This window comes from Heptranchias perlo, chromosome 1, assembly GCF_035084215.1.
Source record: "Heptranchias perlo isolate sHepPer1 chromosome 1, sHepPer1.hap1, whole genome shotgun sequence".
NCBI classification, from domain to species: domain Eukaryota; kingdom Metazoa; phylum Chordata; class Chondrichthyes; order Hexanchiformes; family Hexanchidae; genus Heptranchias; species Heptranchias perlo.
Genome location: NC_090325.1, coordinates 114,249,569 through 114,269,677, shown reverse-complemented (window position 1 = coordinate 114,269,677; position 20,109 = coordinate 114,249,569). Strand labels below are relative to the sequence as shown.

The 20,109-nt window shown below is 43.6% G+C and overlaps 1 protein-coding gene across 2 annotated transcripts; it reads left to right on the top strand.

Annotated features, from left to right (window-relative positions):
• The first annotated feature begins 2,707 nt into the window (after window positions 1-2,707).
• ccng2 (cyclin G2) lies at window positions 2,708-10,630 on the top strand. Of its 2 annotated transcripts, XM_067990070.1 has the most exons (8): window positions 2,710-2,971; window positions 4,301-4,435; window positions 5,119-5,256; window positions 5,909-6,159; window positions 6,498-6,576; window positions 6,706-6,804; window positions 7,745-7,950; window positions 8,124-10,630. In XM_067990070.1, exons 2-8 carry the CDS (start codon window positions 4,301-4,303, stop codon window positions 8,257-8,259), a joined length of 1,044 nt encoding a protein of 347 aa, XP_067846171.1. In that variant the 5' UTR covers window positions 2,710-2,971; the 3' UTR covers window positions 8,260-10,630. The 2 variants fall into 2 exon arrangements, with proteins under 2 accessions (XP_067846162.1, XP_067846171.1); XM_067990061.1 differs by having other exon boundaries at window positions 2,708-2,971; window positions 6,498-6,804.
• The last annotated feature ends 9,479 nt before the right edge of the window (window positions 10,631-20,109 follow it).

Genomic DNA, 20,109 nt, shown 5'->3' with positions numbered 1-20,109 from the left:
ATCAACAGCTTCAAGAAAGCTCTCACAACTCCCCAAAAATCTGACAATTCAAGACTGTTCAGACATGTGAAAACAAGTATTTGCACAAGATGTGTACTCTGAGCATTTCTGGGGGAAGGGGGGACTGGGACATGCTCCTCTGGAAATTTTTTTTTTACTTCAACAGACCAAACAATGCACCAATTACCCAAAAGTTACTTTAGCAGTCACTCTCTCACATCCAATCTCCCAGTTTCCCAGTGCACAAAAACATTCCACCCGCTTCAGATCCAGTTCACAGAGACACTGCACCCATCCAACTCCCCACCCTTAAAAATAGGCACTCTCTTTTCCAACCCTCCCAGCTTAAACTGGCACTCTTCCCCCATTTCCTCATCAATTCAACCTGGCACTCCTCTCTTCCAATCCACGTGATATCAAGAAACGACTGAGTGCACTGGATACAGCAAAGGCTAGGGGCCCCGACAACACCCCGGCTGTAGTGTTGAAGACTTGTGCTCCAGAGCTAGCTGCACCTCTAGCCAAGCTGTTCCAGAACAGCTACAACACTGGCATCTACCCGACAATGTGGAAAATTGCCCAGGTATGTTCTGTCTGCTTCATCAATAACATTCCCTCCATCATAAGGTCAGAAGTGGTGATATTCGCTGATGATTGCACAGTGTTCAGTTCCATTCGCAACCCCTCAAATAATGAAGCAGTCCGAGCCCGCATGCAGCAAGACCTGGACAACATCCAGGCTTGGGCTCATAAGTGGCAAGTAACATTCGCACCAGACAAGTGCCAGGCAATGACCATCTCCAACAAGAGAGAGTCTAACCACCTCCCCTTGACATTCAATGGCATTACCATCGCCGAATCCCCCACCATCAACATCCTGGGGGTCACCATTGACCAGAAATTTAACTGGACCAGCCATATAAATACTGTGGCTACAAGAGCAGGTCAGAGGCTGGGTATTCTGCGGCAAGTGACTCACCTCCTGACTCCCCAAAGCCATTCCACCATCTACAAGGCACAAGTCAGGAGTGTGATGGAATACTCTCCACTTGCCTGGTTGAATGTTGCTCCAACAACACTCAAGAAGCTCGACACCATCCAAGACAAAGCAGCCCGCTTGATCGGCACCCCATTCACCACCCTAAACATTCACTCCCTTCACCACCGGCGCACAGTTGCTGCAGTGTGTACCATCCACAGGATGCACTGCAGCAACTCGCCAAGGCTTCTTCGACAGCACCTCCCAAACCCGCGACCTCTACCACCTAGAAGGACAAGAGCAGCAGGCACATGGGAACAACACCACCTGCATGTTCCCCTCCAAGTCACATACCATCCAGACTTGGAAATATATCGCCGTTCCTTCATTGTCACTGGGTCAAAATCCTGGAACTCCCTTCCTAACAGCACTGTGGGAGAACGTTCACCACACGGACTGCAGTGGTTCAAGAAGGCGGCTCACCACCACCTTCTCAAGGGCAATTAAGGATGGGCAATAAATGCCGACCTCGCCAGCGATCCCCACATCCCATGAACGAACAAAAAACCTATTTTTCTATTCTCAGATACTAATGGGTATGCTGTGCATTTTGTTTTTATTTTAGATTTCCAGTTGTTTCATTTTACCTTTATGGGGAAGATGATCTGGGAAATTACAGTTGCCGATACTGGTTGGAGTTATCACATGATCTCCGGCCTCCCACCGCTCCACAAAGTTAAACAGCCTTTTTCCCCCATCTCCAATATTTTTATAATAAGCAAAAGTGTTCAAGCAAAATGATAAAAACACACAATTTTAAATTAATGCCCCTATGATTTTACTCCTGAGTTGCTCGCAGTAGTGTCCAGGAGATTAATCTTTAATTCCTGGAGACTCCAGGATAATCCTGGAAGGCTGGTAGCCCTAGGTGAACCTAATGCTGGGGAGGTCATCATGAACCAATCAAATGAATAGGCGACGTGAATTGTCCATAAGTCACCTGACAAAGGATGAAGCCTCCGAAAGCTTGTGATTTGAAATAAAACTGTTGGACTATAACCTGGTGTTGTAAGATTCCTTACATTTGTCCACCCCAGTCCATCACCGGCATCTCCACATCCTAAGTTTATTTGCCAGAGAAATCATCCCACAAAATATGGTTCCAGCAACGGTCAGATTAATGTTGCAAGAAATGTTATATATTCAGTATAACTCTGTACTGTTATATTATACTATGGTACAGCCTCCATAAGCCCTCATTGTGCATCGTTGAAATCTGCTTAACAACAAGTACTTCGAGGGTTTAAAGTCCTGCTGCACCAATCACCTGTCAGTAATTCTGTTACAATTGACCAATCAGCACCCTACTTATTGTACATCTACCCAATCACGAAGCGATAACTTATAGACACCGACCAATCAGTTTCGAAGCTCGTTGACGAATCAGAGAGCGTGGTTTTGGGCGGACTTTTCGAACAGCCCAATCAGAGCGGGACATTTAACTGGAGCGGCCGAATACACCAAAAGCGAGTGGAATGTGCATCCGCTGCTCCCAAATAAACAATAACATTGAACGCACAGCACTCTGAGTTATCAGCATTGCTCAAAATATTAAACCATCAGAACTTACGGGGAAGCACGGCTGCGGGCAGGATTGCGTCTGTTAAAGCAGAAAGATTCGGAAAGAAAAAGGGAACTCTTTTTCTCATTTATTTTCGGGTGGAAGAAATGCCTCCGCCACCGTGATGTCATCGCTCTCAGTAAATTTCCGACATTAAAGTCGGCGGCTCGAGCCCGAGAGATAGAAATAAATAAATAAATAAATAGATCGATCGATCGAGAGAGCAATAAACAAAGAGAGAGAGGAACAGAGACATCGAGCGGAGAGAGGGGTCGAGGAAGCGAGAGGGCGGATGGTCGGCGACACCGTATCCGCTCATATCGAGTCCCGGATTTTAATCACAATCGAGAGCAACCTTGAACGGCAAAACCGTGAGTTCAAACAGGGGGAGGAGGGGGGAGAGAGAGGGGGGGGGAGGAGGAGGAGGGGGGGGAGGAGAGGGAGGGGGGGGGTCCGAGTGTTTACATTGGTGTTAATCTGGGGGGGGGGGGGAGTCCGAGTGTTTACATTGGTGTTAATCTGGGGGGGGGGGAGTCCGAGTGTTTACATTGGTGTTAATCTGGGGGGGGGGGAGTCCGAGTGTTTACATTGGTGTTAATCTGGGGGGGGGGGGGTCCGAGTGTTTACATTGGTGTTAATCTGGGGGGGGGGTCCTAGTGTTTACATTGGTGTTAATCTGGGGGGGGGGTCCTAGTGTTTACATTGGTGTTAATCTGAGGGGGGGGTCCGAGTGTTTACATTGGTGTTAATCTGAGGGGGGGTCCGAGTGTTTACATTGGTGTTAATCTGAGAGGGGGGGGGGAGTCCGAGTGTTTACATTGGTGTTAATCTGAGAGGGGGGGGAGTCCGAGTGTTTACATTGGTGTTAATCTGAGAGGGGGGGGGAGTCCGAGTGTTTACATTGGTGTTAATCTGGGGAGGGGGTCCGAGTGTTTACATTGGTGTTAATCTGGTGTGGGGGGGGGTCTGAGTGTTTACATTGGTGTTAATCTGGGGGGGGTCCGAGTGTTTACATTGGTGTTAATCTGGGGGGGGGGGTTCCGAGTATTTACATTGATGTTAATCTGGGGGGGGGGGTTCCGAGTGTTTACATTGATGTTAATGTGGGGGGTGGCTCCAGGTGGTTACATTGATAATCTGTTGGGGGTGGGGTGTTTACATTGATGTTAATCCGGTGGGGGGGGGGTGTTCCAGGTGTGTACATTCATGTTAAACTGGGGGGAGGGGAGATCTGCATGTTTATATTAATATTAAATGGGGTGATGGGCCAGGTGTTTACATTGATATTAAACTTAAGGGTGTTAGAGGTGTTTACTATAATGTTAGACTGAGGAGAGAGGTTGTCTGGGTGTTTACATTAATATTAAACCAGGGAAAAAGATGGAGTGTATGTTTACTGTAATATTAAACTGGGTGGGGGGGAAACGAAGGCAAATTGTAAGGCCCTTAACTGCTGCCCCAGCTTAATGGCTGAGATCAGCTAATTCAGCAAGAATCAAATCTGGCCTCTATGGCCCAGTTAGTTACTGGATAAACTTGCTGTGCCATCAGAAGAGCTTGTGTTAATGTTTATGATCTTAATTTTAAATGACCCAATTCTGACATATATCTAAGTGGTGTTTTTGGGGTGGGAAGAAGCAGTTAGTATGAATACTTCTAAGCATTTGTAATTGATTGCTTTTTATTCTTTTGTTTTAAAGATGAAAGACTTGGTGTCCCATGAGCACAACAATGAAGCGTATAAACTATTGAAACAGATAAATCAATACTTGGAACAAGAATCCAAATTTCTACCAAGGGCGAGTGGACTCAGTGCAATAGAATCAACCTTGGAGGTAAGAGATCTGGGTTTGGAAGAAACTATTACCATTTCCTCCTGTATTTACTCAGCTCCTTCTGGAGCATTGTTTGTTTAAACTTTTATTTGACCTTTCATAATGTAGACTGAGAAGAGAAAATATTTTGCTGATAAATGTTAAATCCAAATTGTTTGTGTTTTTATTTTTAGGAGGGGGTGGTATTTTGCTAGATCATGGTGTAGTAATGCACGCTTTCAAAACCACCTTTGCTGAAGGTGCTGGTGTTTCCTCCCACTGGTCTGGGATATAACACAGGAAGACTTTGAAACCAAAAAATGCAGTGTTGGTGAAGGAATGCAAGTTTTGTAAATGGAGAATGTGATTAGTTAGGCAGTTATGCAGTTGCTTCACTATCCTGTTCTGTTCAAACCTGGTTTGGTAAACCTGGTAATTTTTTTTTGCTGTGCATAACATATTATCAATGCTTGAAATCAGTGTATACTTGATAGTAATGGTTATATTAGCAGAAATAATAGTATATTTTAACCCCTTTTGGAGTGCTGCATTTACTCCATTCAAATCTGACTTAAAAATATTGTGATATATGTTTTGTCCTCTGTAAAAATTTCAAATTTTACCTCTCCCTGAATCTAATTTAAAGATGTATGTGTTGAATGACAAGTGAGACCATTGAAAATGCTTTATTTTTTGATTTGCAGAATGATGATTGTATCTCCCCAAAGTTAAGAGATGCCAAAGTGGAAGATCTCCGGAGTTTGACCAGATTCTTTGGCTGCAGTACCGAAACTTTTGTTTTAGCAGTTAACCTGCTGGATAGATTTTTGTCATTGATGAAGGTTAGATTTCCAAACAGTCGCTCCATCCTTTTGGTTGTGTGACTAGCAGTTCAAACTGATAGGGCACATGATTGGCTTCTAAACTATTATTTTACTTGGATTCATATTTGTTAGAAGTCTAAATTTGAAGGCTATTTTCAATCTGCCTTGAGATAAATTCAGTACATAAATGTGGAAAGACTTTCTCATATTGCTGATTGACATTTCAGTGTATTATGCTTCTCAAAATCAATGTATTAGCAAAATTTTAGTGGCAGGATGCTGTTTTGAATGTCCCTGTGTTTATTCTATTATATCCATTTGCTCTTAATCTGCTCAAATAGTGCTACAAGAAGAAGGGACTTAAATATATACCATTGCCATTTGAGAGCATTCTGGAGCTGAGCAACCCTGGATTGGCTCCTAGGGCAGTCTGAAGTGTAGACCCCATTGCAAATGATTAGAGCTGATGCAGGTGCCCCCACCCCTGCAACTAATGCCTGCGTAGGGAAAGAGATAGCAGCTCTCTCCGAGGCAGCAAAATTCTTTCAATAGATTGATTGTTTCATTTGTTTTCAATTCTGGGAGACTGCTTTGAATAGAGTACTCCCTTGGCACTTTGCTTCCACTTTTAAAGATTAATAATCAGCTGACTTTTGTACTGTTTCTGTAGGTGCGACCAAAACATCTGCCTTGTCTTGGAATAAGTGTCTTCCATCTAGCAGCAAAGACCATTGAGGGAGAATGCAATATTCCTTCTGCCCATGACCTTCTTCGCATCAGCCACTGCAAGTTTACAGTGTCTGATCTCAAGAGGATGGAAAAGATTGTCTATGAAAAACTAAATGGGGAATTTAAGGCTGTCACCGCCTTACATTTTTTACACCTGTATCATGCCCTGGCACACTGCCATACAACTGAAGGGTTAGTACCTGGTCGTTAATGATGGAAATGCCCTTTACTACTTTTGGCTAAATATAATTTACATTATCAAAATTCTCATGTCCTGCCTGTCTTACCTTTTTATAGTATCAAAGTTCCTGCTTTTGTTTAAAAACTTATGCAAAAGATTTCCTCTGTGCACTATGTACAGTGAAATCAAACCTGTGCTCTCGTACGCGTACAATTTTGCTGCTCACAGCGGACAGAAGAAATCTTGTTTGCTAGTGTGTGAATATGACCATCATAATTTAAAGATGGTCCAAGATCGTGATTGACTTTGTCAGAATGACTATGTATGTTACATTTATTTTTTTCCTTAGGAAAGAATTTCTGATCCTTGACAGACTGGAAGCACAACTGAAAGCCTGCAGCTGCCGATTTGTGTTTTCCAGGGCTAAAGTAAGTTTGATAAGTGTTGTCATAACACTTTTAAAAATGCAATGTGTAGACCATGTTCTGAGCTCATTATGTATTTTCTATTGTGTTATAGAAAGAAATTTTAGACTGAAATTTCTTTTGCTTTTGCAGCCGTCTGTGTTGGCATTGTCCCTTTTGACCCTTGAAGTTGAAAACCTGAAATCTGTTGACTTGTTTGAAATTATACTGCGTGTTCAAAAGCATTCCAAAGTAGGTGTATTGGAAGATGTATTTTTCAAAACACTTTCCGTTTAACTTGCGTGCCTGCACATTTCCTATTTTTAAAATGCTGCCCTTTTGATATACATTAGTTAGTAGGGTGGACAAGGGACTTGCTACCATCCATCTGCAGTTACTGCTGCTGAGCAAGGCAAGGTGACAAACACAATATTATCTTCTTCCCCCTCACCCCCTGCATTTACAGATTTTATTGTGGAAATCAGAATAGGCTAATTCAGGTTTATGAAGCTTCTTTTGATTTTACATTACTAAAAGTGAAACATTTGTATGCTGATTCAGGTTCTTGATTGTGCATTGCACATTTTACACTGTTAACCACATCTATGGTACATTGTGCTGCAATATGATCGTGTAAGCAGTTCTTTTTAAAATTTAATTTACTGTACATCCATAATGAAAATTCAGATTTTAGTTATGGACAGAGCTATTTCAGCTGAACCTATTCTATGCAATTTTGTTATAGCAACCTGCAAAATATTTGTGTTAAACTGCCTTTCTTGACCATTTGGACCCAAGTATGCTTCGTAACCTAATCAGAATAGATTCTGAAGTACACCGCTTTTGGTTTTGGAAGAGTAAACTTCTATGTGCTGTGATTACACTGTATATGCCAGTGTAATGCATAGGAAATTAGGCAAAATTCCAGTAATATACTATGCTACAGATTCTTAACATGGTAAAATGAGTTATCTGTGGAAGGATTGATAACATCTATGTTGTCTTTCAGATTAAGCTTGTGATTTCAAAGCTTGTGATTTCAAAGCTCCAAAAGCTTTGAAATCACAAGCTTTTGGAGCTTTCCAAGCTTGTGATTTCAAATAAAGCTGTTGGACTATAACCTGGTGTTGTAAGACTCCTTACATTTGTCCACCCCAGTCCATCACCGGCATCTCCACATCATGTCTTTCAGATTAGCCATTGTGACTTAGCGTACTGGCGCGAATTGGTATCAAAATGCCTGGCTGACTACTCTTCACCTGAATGCTGCAAACCTGATAACAAGAAGCTGGTGTGGATTGTTTCAAGGCGTACAGCCCGTCATTTGCAGAATAGTTACTACAGTGTTCCTGAACTGCCGACTATCCCAGAAGCTGGCTGCTTCAGTGAAACTGAAAGGTAAATAGCAATAGTCGCCTGACATTGAAGCAGGGCTCTCTTTTTAAAAAAAATATTTTTCTCGGTTATGATATCTAAAAAGACAATAGCTTACATTGTGCAGTGCTGAATTTGATTATCTTTTGAGTAGTTTGTGCTTTTCTATTATTCATTTTCACTTTGTTTCTTTTAAGTGAGGATTCATGTGAGGAAATGAGCTGTGGTGAAGATAGTCTGAGCAGCTCCCCACGGAGTGACAACGAAGGAGAATTCTTCCCTGAAGATCTCTTACAACAGTCCAAGTGGCAAAATTTCTGTTTTCAAACTTAAACCTCAAACTCATTGTAGACCCGTGGCTCACTTTTACATGTCCTGGCTTTTAGCTGGCCCATACTGAGGCATTTGAAAAGTGAAGTCCCCTTGAGTTAATTCATAAGCTAAATATCGAGATTTATTTGTAATGTAATGTTTTGAGACTTCCACGTAGCTTATCTATGTCAGTCCGGCGGTCTTGCCCCCAACCCCCATAATTGTCATTTGGCAATGTTCTTCCCAGCACTTTCATACTTTGCCAGAGAAAATTTGTTCTGCCTGCAGCAGTAACAAACATAGCTGAACATTGTGATTCCCTTCAGTACTACGTAGGCTACGATACCTTACTGCTGATCTAACGCTGTGACTTCTAACCAGTTAGAGTCTACTTTTGGTCTAGATATTTTACCTGGGAAACTGATTCTTAAGTGCTTGCCACAATTTTTTTTTTGCTAGAGCAAGTTCTATTAGGATTGATCTTAATTACAAGATGTAATATAAATATCACATGGCATTTTTAAAGTTTTTATTTTAGAGGTGAAAATCTGTATTTGGATGTTCCACGGTTTCTGTGATCTAAAAACAAAAGACATTTATACTTAAATTCCTTCAACACATTCACACAAAATGTTTCTGGGATTGACCAGATGGACTGCAGAGTCTTTTCTGCTCCTGTACTTTCCTATGTAAAATGCAGCAGTTATTATAAGGCTAGTTAGTGTCTTGCAAACTGAAAGTTAACATTTTTTAAAGTAGTGTGCTCTTTAGGAAGCTTCTTTTGAATATGTACATTGCTAAAAGTGAAACATTTGCATGCTATCCATATCCATTGCCAAAAACATATGGGTAAATTCAACATTGCTGCACTCCAAGGGAGCGCAGGTCAGAGAATTGGTGCTTTAAGTATGGCTCCCCTGGCTGGAAGTGCAGAATCCATAAATTGACTCTATATAATGTCTGTTTTTCTTGCTGGTTCCTTTTAAAATCTTGTATTTGCCGTCAATTTATCAGGACTAATGTTAAAATTATATTGCAGAGATTTGTGTCCACTCGGCTCTTTCAAGTGATTCCAAATAACCATGTCTTTTATCAGAGATTACTGATATTTCAAGAACTGGTGACTGACTTCCAACTGGGAAATTAAATCCTTTAATTAATACCCATGTTATTGGTTGTAAAAGGTCGATTGAAAATGATTGGGGGTGGGGGGAGAGTGTTATTTGTAAAGAAGTGTAAGTCCCCAATTTTTCAATAATGACAATGTTCAACTCAAGTTGCTAACCCTTATCTACTATAATAGGAAGGGATAAGTTTTATTACAAAAAAATAAAAGGAGCTGGACAGTCCTGTTAATTTATTTTTGCTCCAAAAATTGAATTACCCAAAAATTTAAATTTAGGTATTTAAATAGAATGCCGCAGGAGGTGTTTTATGCACAATTTCAATTTGAATGAACAGATAATGAGTCAAGTCACTTCAAATTTAGAGGAGTAGGCTGGAATTCCTAATACATTATTGATACTGTTCCTGCCCACCTATGATCCAATATATATGATCTTTCTCTCTCTCGTTCCCCTCTCCACTTCTCACAGGCGGTGTGAGTTAGTGACAGATGTGGTAGCTTTCTCATGTCCATCAGCAATTGCTCATGTCTGTCACGCCAGCTGATCTGGAGAAAGCCAAGATCAGTTAGGTTAGGCATGCATTTTGGCAATGTTTAAATGCAAGCTTTTTAAAAAAAAAGTGCCATCTAGAGGAAGAGTACTCTTAAAATTTGCAAATATTACAGGTATATGAGATGACAGTACTCTGTCAAAGCCACTGTGCTCTTATCTTTTAGCAGAAATTACCTCAAACAGGAGCCTTTGGTACAGTATTTTGTTTTTGTATAACCTTTTGGTGGTTCAAGTGCCAACCAAATATTTTTGACAAGGACTTTACTATGTGATTATTGGTGTACCGGGTGGCATGGTTGATCAAAATATGAATGTGCTTTCTCCTAGTTTCATACTTTTTTGGATATGAAGTAAAAGTAGTTTCCTATAACCTCTGTGTGATGCAAATGTAGATGTATGGAGGAGAAATCTTAGTTTACAAAAAAAATGCACAAAAAACGTATAGAAAAAATGTAAAAGCGTAACTTAAAAATGTACAGAAAAAAGTGCACTTAATTTTTTTTTCCTATTCAGGTATGAAAGCAATCCAATGCACTTATATGAAAAGTATGGTTGTATGTAGCACTGTGCAGTTGTTGTGTGACATTGTGTACAAATTCCCTGTAGATATTAACTTATTGTATATTTCCTGTTTATAAATAACGTACAATGTATCAGTCTGACAAACTGCTACCAACAAAGAGATTGAGTAAATAAAGACTCTTTGAAATCTATGTTGTATTTTAATCAACTATATTTGACTGCTAAAGCACATATGTAAACCATCTTCTCTTCCTATGTACAATGTTGTCCTCAAATAGCCCTTGCTTGTAACCCTTCATTATTCCATTCAGAAAAATTGTAGCTGTGTTAGGGTATTCAACTTTTTATAATAAAGTGAAGAAGGCATAATGGGAGATTATGTAACCTAGAATCTGACTGGGAGTGCATTCCATGATGGAAAAAAAAGACTGGTTTCTCATCACTGCTTGGTCCAAATACGTTTTGTTTCTATGGCTGAATCCTGACTTCCAGCTAATTGTTCTAGATTGGTGGTATTACTTGTGTTTATAGTTACTGGGGTGGAGACTGGTAGAATGAATTAGAAAATGGTGGGATCAGATAAGGAAAGCTTACTGGTAAGGGACCAACTATTAGATTTTAACTGACCAGAAATTGACTGGGACAATAATGTCTATTGGTAAGACAGGAAGGGGATTTCTAGAGTTAATGGAAGACTGTTCTATGACTCAGTTTGTCAATGTGCCTGGCAGGTTTTGAATATAACTAGGGGAGTGGAGGAATTATGGAGTTCCTTCAGGGAGATGATTCCGAACGCAAACCAAAGGTACCAAGCTTAAAGGCACTCCTACCCTGGTTGAGCGGGTCCTGATTGACAATAAATTGAAGCTATCACATCAATCCTCTGTTAAATCCAATGTTGGGACGTGTTAAAAGGACAATACTGACCTATATTGGCTCCTCTAATTTAAAATTCTCATCCTTGTGTTCAAATCCTCCTGTGACCTCTCCCCTTCCTATCGCTAATCTCCTACAACCCACAGAAATTTGTGTTTCTCCAATTCTGGACTCTTGTGCATTCCCGATTTCCTTTGCTCCACCATTGGCGGCTGTGCCTTCAGCTGTCTAGGTCCTACGCTCTGGAATTCCTTCTCTACCTCTTTCTCCTTTAAGACGCTCCTTAAAACTACCTCCTTGACCATGCTTTTGATCATTTGACCTAATATCTCCTTGTGTGGCTTGGTGTCAAATTTTGTCTGATAACGCACCTATGAAGCGCCTTGGGACATTGTACTACGTTAAAGGCACCATATAAATGCAAGTTGTTGAGCCAAAATACTGCTACTCTATAAATCATATTGGTATGACTGTACTTAGAATACTGTGTACAGTTCTGGTTGCTACAGTACAAAAAGGAATTTGCAGCTATTGATCTAGAAGGACTAGATAATGTAGACCATGAGCTGTTTCACCTTTTCCAGAACATTAGAAACACAGCCTGTGCTTGAAGGGGGGTAAATTCAAAATTAATCTGCGGAAACATTTCAGTGAGCGGTCAAACAGGCTCCTTACGGGGACCTTGGAAACAGATAGCCTTGATTCAGTCAAGTTCAAATTAGATTTCTTTCAGAAAATAATATTTTGCAATGCAGTAAATGAGTAATTTGATACATGAGCAGTATAACCTGTTTGGGAGGAACAGGTGATTGGACCTATGGTTCCCAAAGCTTTCCACCAATGGGGGTTTCCTTGCTTCATATCCGAGCCTGTTGTAGACTAAGTAATAGAGGTTGATTGCCTTGATTAGTCAACAACTCTATTATTACTGTATCATGCATCTAAGGTGAATTAGATGGACCTTGGTCTTTTTTTGTCCAGCAAGGGGAAAGGAAAGGCATCCGAAGCTAGAGCTCCCCGGATGACTAAAGAAATAGAGATTAAAATGAAACTGAAAAAGGAGGCTTATGTCTGGTTCATAATACAGTGCAGAACCAAGCTGAACACAGCGTGCAGAGGAGAATTGAAAAAGGAAGTAAGAGGGTCAAAGAGAGAGTATGAGACTAGATTAGCAGGTAATATAAAATGGAACACTAAGTCTTTTATAGACATGTAAATAGTAAAAGGGTGGGACCAAAAGGAAATTTTGTGGAGGCAGAGGGCATAGCTGAGGTAATGAATGAGTATTTTGCATCTGTCGTCACAAAAGAAGAGGATGCTGCCAATGTCACAGTAAAGGAGGAGGTGGTAGTAGGGAAATTGGATAGATAACGGTTGGCGGTGCTCAAAGTAGAAAAGTCACCCGGTCCACATGGGGTGTATCCTAGGTTGCCAAGGGAGGTCTGGTGGAAATAGTAGAGGCTCTGGCCACAATCTTCCAATCCTCCTTAGACATGGGAATAGTGCCAGAGGACAGGAGGGTTGTAAATGTTACACCTCTGTTCAAAAAAGGGAATAGGAATAAACCAGGTAACTGCAGGCCAATCAGCTTAACGTCGGTGGTGGGGAAACTTTTAGAGACAATAATCCAGGATAAAATCGTCAGTTGGAAAAACATGGGTTAGTCAATGACAGCCAGTTCGGATTTGTTATAGGCAAATCGTGTTTGACTAACCTGATTGAGTTCTTTGATGAAGTAACAGAGAGGGTCGATGAGGGTAGTGCGGTTGATGATGTGTATATGGATTTTCAAAAGGCGTTTGATAACGTACCACATAATAGAAAGGGAACAGAGAATAGTGGTGACCGGTTGTTTTTCAGACTGGAGGGAAGAGTGCAATGGTGTCTCTCGGGTCGGTATTAGGACCACTGCTCTTTTTGGCATATATTAATGACCTGGATTTGGGTATAGAGGGTATAATTTCAAAATTTGCAGATGACACAAAATTTGAAAATGGGTATTGAGATCACATGCCCAACGATGGTGTCTATAACTCAATTTTAATCAGAAGTGCAATTAGCGGCACCTCGATTCCCAACTAGCCACATGTGGCTAGTGGCTAATGTATCTCTAACATTGCTCTAAAAAGTGATAATGTGACACCGGTAGAAACTATAGTTAAAGGACCTCTTTCATAGCATTTTCTGATAATGTGCTGTGTTTGTCAATAGTAGCTTTGCCATCATTAATGAATAGTATGGGGGGAGGAGAGGAAGTACTTTCAGCATAAATTACTTCCCTTGCACCAGAAAGCTAACTCCACAGACACGGGTTAGAGGTGGATCAAGGAGCAGCTCCATAAGGAAAGCAGCTTTTGGAATCAATTTGGATGCTGATTCAAATGCATATAAGCTGGGAAAAGTCAGTAATGGCCGAGCACTGCTGTGTATCAAATTGACATTGACTTCCCAGTTCAGATGCCTCTAGATTAGCATTCTGCCAAGCATCAATTCAGGGCTTTTTTTAATTAAAGCTATTCTTGATGCACCCATATCAAAACAACTCCTTGTCATGAAGAAGCTCTGAAATATCAATTCTCAAAGGGCAACAAAAATGAATATCAAATAGCATAAAAGTATACTGTATTTAAAAAAAGAAAGACTTGCATTTACATAGCGCCTTTCATGACCTCAGGACGTCCCAAAGCGCTTTACAGCCAAAGAAGTACTTTTGAAGTGCATTCACTGTTGTAATGTAGGAATAATGTACAATATGATGTTGAACCAGTGCTAATGCACATGTTTACGCAGGCTATGTTAAAATGTCACAATGTGCAGCGAATAAGCCATGCTGTGCCGCTAAGCAGTTCTATTGTCTCTATGCGGCTTCTGGCAAGCCATCACTATTCAAAGGGAGTTACATTATTAGCCATTATTGAAGGAGAATAATGCAGGCATTGAAAAAGAATAATACATCTCCACTTAACAAATGTTAGCATGATTGCACATACTCTAAGAATAAGTAAAATATAATTGCTGCTCACTATGGGGAAGATTAAAGGTAATAACAAAGTAAACTATCAATCAGTTAGGATCATCAGAAACTAATCTGCATTGTAGTACAAACAGATGTCATCAAAGTGGAAAAGAGTCAGGAATTGCTGGGTTACAGTTTTAAAATGTCTGCCTCTGCACAACAGAGAGGTTATTTATGTAGCAAATTAATGGACAAGAGACTATAATATTTTTTATAGTAAGTTTGCCACAAATATGTTTCAGACATGCAGAAAAAGTTCAATTCACTCATGAAATATAAATATTACTTCATTCAGGATGAATGAGTGAAGCAGAAAGAAAATGAAGACATACGCAGTGCAAATCATTGTCAAAAAACAGTTACATGCCTTCAGCTTTTAGGTAACTTTTCAGTGTACTTTCTGAGGAGGCAATTCTGTGATCCTACACTTAATGCAGCAATGGGCATGGTAATGCAGTAGTTCTGTTACTGGGCTAGTAACCACAAGGTTTTGAGTTCAAATCCTACCATAGCAAGTTGTGAAATTAAATTCAGTTATGTGCTAACACCAAGAGAAAATGACCATGAGAATTATTGGATTATCGTAACAAACCAACTGGTTCACTAATGTTCTTCAAAAAGATTAAAGTCCACATGTACTAGTCCCACACTACATAGTTGACTTTATTGTCCTCTGAAATGGTCTAGCAAGTCATCAAGAAAACCCATATCACCACTTCATGGCAACTAGACAATACAAAATGGCCTTGCCAGCGTCACCCACATCCCAAGAACAAATCAAACAGCAATAAACATCATGGGTTAGATTTTATTCTTTATCGCCTGGACCGAGCGCAGAAAGGAAAATCCAATGGGAAGGATCACATACCTTGCTCAGAACCTGCCAGATTTTCCTTCCATTCATTTTAATGGAAGGAAAATCAGACGTATTCTGTTACGGTTTACAGTCCTTTCCACCAGATTTTCCTATCTGCCAGGCGGTAAAGATGGTACAGATCAGCTGTGATTTAATTGAATGGCGGAACAGGCTGGAGGGACTGAATGGCCTGCTCCAGTTCCTATGAAAATCTGTCCCCATGTGTTTGCTCAAGAATTTGGTCATGGAGAATAGTGGAGTTGCAAGAGGGGTTAGACAGCATCAGTTCCCTTATTTTTTATATCTCTGATATTATCTTCCAAACAACACCTCGTTCTTTTCTGCATGCTTGTTGTTATGCCACTCTCTTACAGCCATTCTTATTTCCTAGATACCTTTTTTCTGAAATTATCCAGTTTCTAGTCTAATACTTTGCAGATTCAGAAGCTCCTGCTCAAAAGTATTGGGTGACTTGCCAATCCGTCTCTCTTGGAGCGTTACGTTTAGCGCTAAAGGAAACTCCCTGCGCATGTAAGTTGGTGGCAGACCATGCCAATGCTTTTTCTACAGTGCAGAGGACATGTGGATGAAAATAGTTATGGATGAGGAAGGTCATTCGACCAATCTTAGTTCATCCACCCAGAAAGATCCTAAAGTCTCCGCATTTCAGCTTCCAATTGTTTCTTAAAAGATTCAGGGTTTTCATTTCCTTGCCTTTTCCTGCACTTTCATTCCATGTAAAGACATAAGTCCTAAATTTACATTTTAATAATTTGAATCTCTGTTTTCGTTTCCCACTCTCATTATTAAATTTAAAGTAATATTCCCTGTTTACCTTTATCGTTCCCTTAATATCTTATAAGAACACACGAAATAGGAGCAGGAGTAGGCCATTTGGCCCCTCGAGCCTGCTCTGCCATTCAATAAGATCATGGCTGCTCTTCGACCTAAACTCCACTTTCCCGCCTGATCCCCATATCCCTTGATTCCCCTAGAGTCCAAAAATCTATCGATCTCAGCCTTGAATATATTCAACGACTCAGCATCCACAGCCCTCTGAAGCAGAGGATTCCAAAGATTCACAACCCTCTGAGTGAAGAAATTCCTTCTCATCTCAGTCCTAAATGGCCAACCCCTTATCCTGAGACTATGCCTCCTAGTTCTAGACGCTCCACCCAGGGGAAACAGCCTCTCAGCATTTACCCTGTCAAGCCCTCTCAGAATCTTATATGTTTCAATGAGACCACTTCTCGTTCCTCTAAACTCCAGAGATTAAAGGCTCATTCCACTCAGCCTTTCCTCATAGGACAACCCTCTCATCCCAGGAATCAATCTAGTGAACCTCAAGGGGCCGTATGGCCTATTCCTGTTTCTATTTCTTATGTTCTTATAAGATATTAAGGGAATAGAGAAGGTAAACAAGAAATATTACTTTAATTTTAATAATGAGAGTGGGAAACGAAAACAGAGATTCAAACTATTAAAAGGTAAATTTAGGACTTAAATCAGGAAAAGTCTTCTTTACATGGATTGAAAGTTCAGGAAAAAGTGAGGAAACGAAAACCCTGAATCATATTGAATGGCGGAGCAGGCTCGAGGGGCCGTATGGCCTACTCCTGCTCCTATTTCTTATGTTCTTATGTACATGTGGAGCCTGATGTGTTTTTGGATGATGTCGCCGAGGGACAGCATGTAGATGAGGAATAGGAGGGGGCTCCAGAGGTAACGGTGCAGGAGCGGGAAGAGAAGCCATTGCAGGTGATTCTCTGGCTATGACTGAATAGCTAGGAAGGGAACCAGGTGAGGACAGTCCCACTCAGCTGGACAACAGAGGAGAGGCGTTGGAGGAGGATGGTGTGGTCAACCGCGTCAAAGGCTGCAGACAGGTCGAGAAGGATGAGGAGGGGTAGTTTACCACGTTCACAGTCATATAGGATATCATTTGATACAGGCCGTTTCATTACTGTGGCTGGAGCAGAAACCTGATTGGAGGAATTCAAACGTGGAGTTGCGGAAAAGATGGACATAAGGGGCCCGATTTTAGCATCGGGTTTCGTGTGTGTTCTCGGCGGGGGGGCCTCGAAAATCCCGATCCCCAGGTGCGGGACCGGATCGCGCCGTGATCCCGGCCACTTCCGGGTTCCGCGCTGACGTGCGGGGCTGCGTGTGCAGCCCCCGCTGGTGGGAATCCCGCAGGCAATTAAAGCCAGCGGGGTTCCACTTGAGTGCATTTACTTTGTTTGTTCAGGTCATTAAATGACCTGATTCAGCTGTCTTATTAGGAAGTGTGGGATTTTACCTTCAACTCAGACTGTTTCACATACTGGGGGAAACAGTCTCACTCCAACCGGACGTGTTGCAGCCAGCAGCCTGTGGCAGCTGCCAAGGTGCACTCCACAGGGTGGGGGGGAGACCCCTCACCCACGCAGGAGGCCACTCCGTCACATAGGGCAACGCCTGCCCTCCACCACCCCCCTCCAAGCCAGAGGAAACCCCGACATGGAACCGCAGCCCCAGTGCGAGGCAACACCTACCTACCGTGCACAACCCCTCAGACCAACACCTGCCAGATGGGGGCCGCTTCGACATCCTCGGAGGACGAACAGCATCACCAGCCCCAGCAGCCTCACAGTCCACGCCGTCCGCCTCATCGACGTGGAGCCCCCCAACACGTTGCTGTGGCACACCCACCTGCACAGCAGGAGGGAGGGCAACCGCAGAGAGAGCTGCGTCGCAGGAGGCACTACCCTCCGCAGAGAGTCTACAGACCGAGGCTCAGCTTCATGGACCTCTCCGAGGAGCAGTGCATACGGAGGCTCAGAGTCATTCGCCAGGTAGTCGCCGACATCTGCAGCCTCCTTAATGACGAGCTGCTCCCGGATGGACCAAGCAGCATCTTCCTACCCGTCGCCGTCAAGGTCACCAATGCCCTCAACTTCTTCGCATCCGGATCCTTCCAGGGTGCCACCGGGGACATCACCAGGGTCTGCCAGTACTCTGCACACAAGTGCATAAGGCAGGTCACTGATGGTTTGTTCCACAGGGCCTCGCACTACATCAACTTCGCCATGGACGAGCGCAGCCAGATGGAGAGGGCGGTTGGATTCCATGCCATGGCTGGCTTCCCACGGGTGCAGGGTGTAATCGACTGCACCCACATCGCAATACGGGCACCTCCGCATGAGCCAGGGCTGTTCATCAACAGGAAGGGGTATCACTCCATGAACGCCCAGCTCATCTGTGACCACCGCCAGAGATTCCTACACCTGTGCACCAGATACCCTGGCAGCTGCCACGATGCCTTCGTCCTCAGGGAGTCCACCGTCCCGCCCCTATTCCACGCACCCAACACCGGCAACGGCTGGCTCCTAGGCGACAAGGGATATCCCTGCACACGTGGCTTATGACACCTCTGAGGAACCCCATCACCGAGCCGCAGCGTCGGTACAATGACAGCCACACTGCTACCAGGTCTACAATTGAGCAGACCATAGGGCTGCTCAAGATGCGCTTCAGGTGCCTCGATCGTTCCGGGGGAGCGCTCCAATACACGCCATTCAGAGTGGGACGAATCATAGTTGTCTGCTGTGCCCTGCACAACATGGCCCAACAGAGAGGGGTGCCGCTGGAGGAGGCCCCATCCACACCCGCCACCCACATTGCAGACGACGATGAGGAGGTGGAGGAGGAGGCGGAGGAGGAGGGGGATGAGGAGGAGGCCACGCGAGAGGAGGATGTACGACCCATGCGCCGAACACCGGCTCACCGGGATGGTCGCCAGGCCAGGGAGGCACTCATACGTCAACGGTTCTCCTAGAGTCAGACAGTCTGAGGCGTTCACATCCCATCACCTGCACATACGAGGGGCCATACCAGCCCCCTCCACAGAAGAGTCTCGCTAGTACTCCTGCACCCACAGTAGTGTGCCCAATGGGCGGCAGCAGGTGTTCGTCGTCATGATGGGCTGCACGGAACGCACCTATTGCACAAGCCACAGAAGAATGGACGAGAGGTGGCAGGAGTGGTGAGAACGATTGTGTTTAATATGTACATGGTGAACGACTATAAACAAAAAGTGTATAAACGAACAGACACCCTGGTGCATTCCCTTTGTGCTTATAACGCCCTTGGCTTTCGTTTACGGGAACCCCTACGTGATGCTACCCCTGTGGCTCCAGCAGAGGTAGTGGCAGGTTGCTCGTGTTGTTGCCCTGACCGGGTAGATGCTTTGGGCCGACGGCCCCTGGGTTTCGGTGCCCGTGAGGGCCCCTCCAAAGACTGCTCCTCCTGCACCTGTGCAGGGGCAGACTCGGCCACCTGGAGAGGAGGCACCATTGCGGGTACTGGTTGAGAGGGGGGCAACGGGTGGGACGTGGTGGCACCTTGAGTAGCGTCCCCGCTTCAATGTCCCCGTTCACCATCATCCCTCTCGTGGCCTCGGCCCACATCACCCCTTCCACCCTGCTGGACCTCATTTTGGATGGCATGTGTGAGGCCTTGCAAGGCCACCCCTAGTGTATCCGTCAGCCTGTTTATGGCGGCGGAATGTTGCTCAGCCTGAATCCGTACAGCCGTTGTCAGGGCCTGCATGGAATCGATGTTCAGCTGTGCATGACGCTCGAGGGAGGCTAGCCTGTCCTCCACCGCAGACGTTCCCGCACCTACCCGCGATGCTATGTCGCCGATACCCTCCTGTACCTGCGCCACCAATGCCCGCATGCAGGAGTTGGACTCCTCCATCACCTGCGCGATCGTAGACAATGCGCGTGGCACCTCCCCCAGTACCTCGACAATGTGCTGGTGCCCCTCGACGACTCTCCTTTTGACTGGTGGCCCCCGGGGTTCAGCATCTGGGTCCGGCTGAGCAGAGCCTGGAGATGAGTGCTCCCACCGACGCGGACCCTCCGCGGCTGCCCCTGCCA

Excerpts from the sequence above, each read along its gene's own strand:
- ccng2 (XM_067990061.1), top strand. The coding sequence starts at position 4,301 with ATGAAAGACTTGGTGTCCCATGAGCACAACAATGAAGCGTATAAACTA. Across the intron at positions 4,436-5,118 it reads CAATAGAATCAACCTTGGAG|AATGATGATTGTATCTCCCC; the intron begins GTAAGAGATCTG and ends TTTGATTTGCAG. Across the intron at positions 7,951-8,123 it reads TGCTTCAGTGAAACTGAAAG|TGAGGATTCATGTGAGGAAA; the intron begins GTAAATAGCAAT and ends GTTTCTTTTAAG.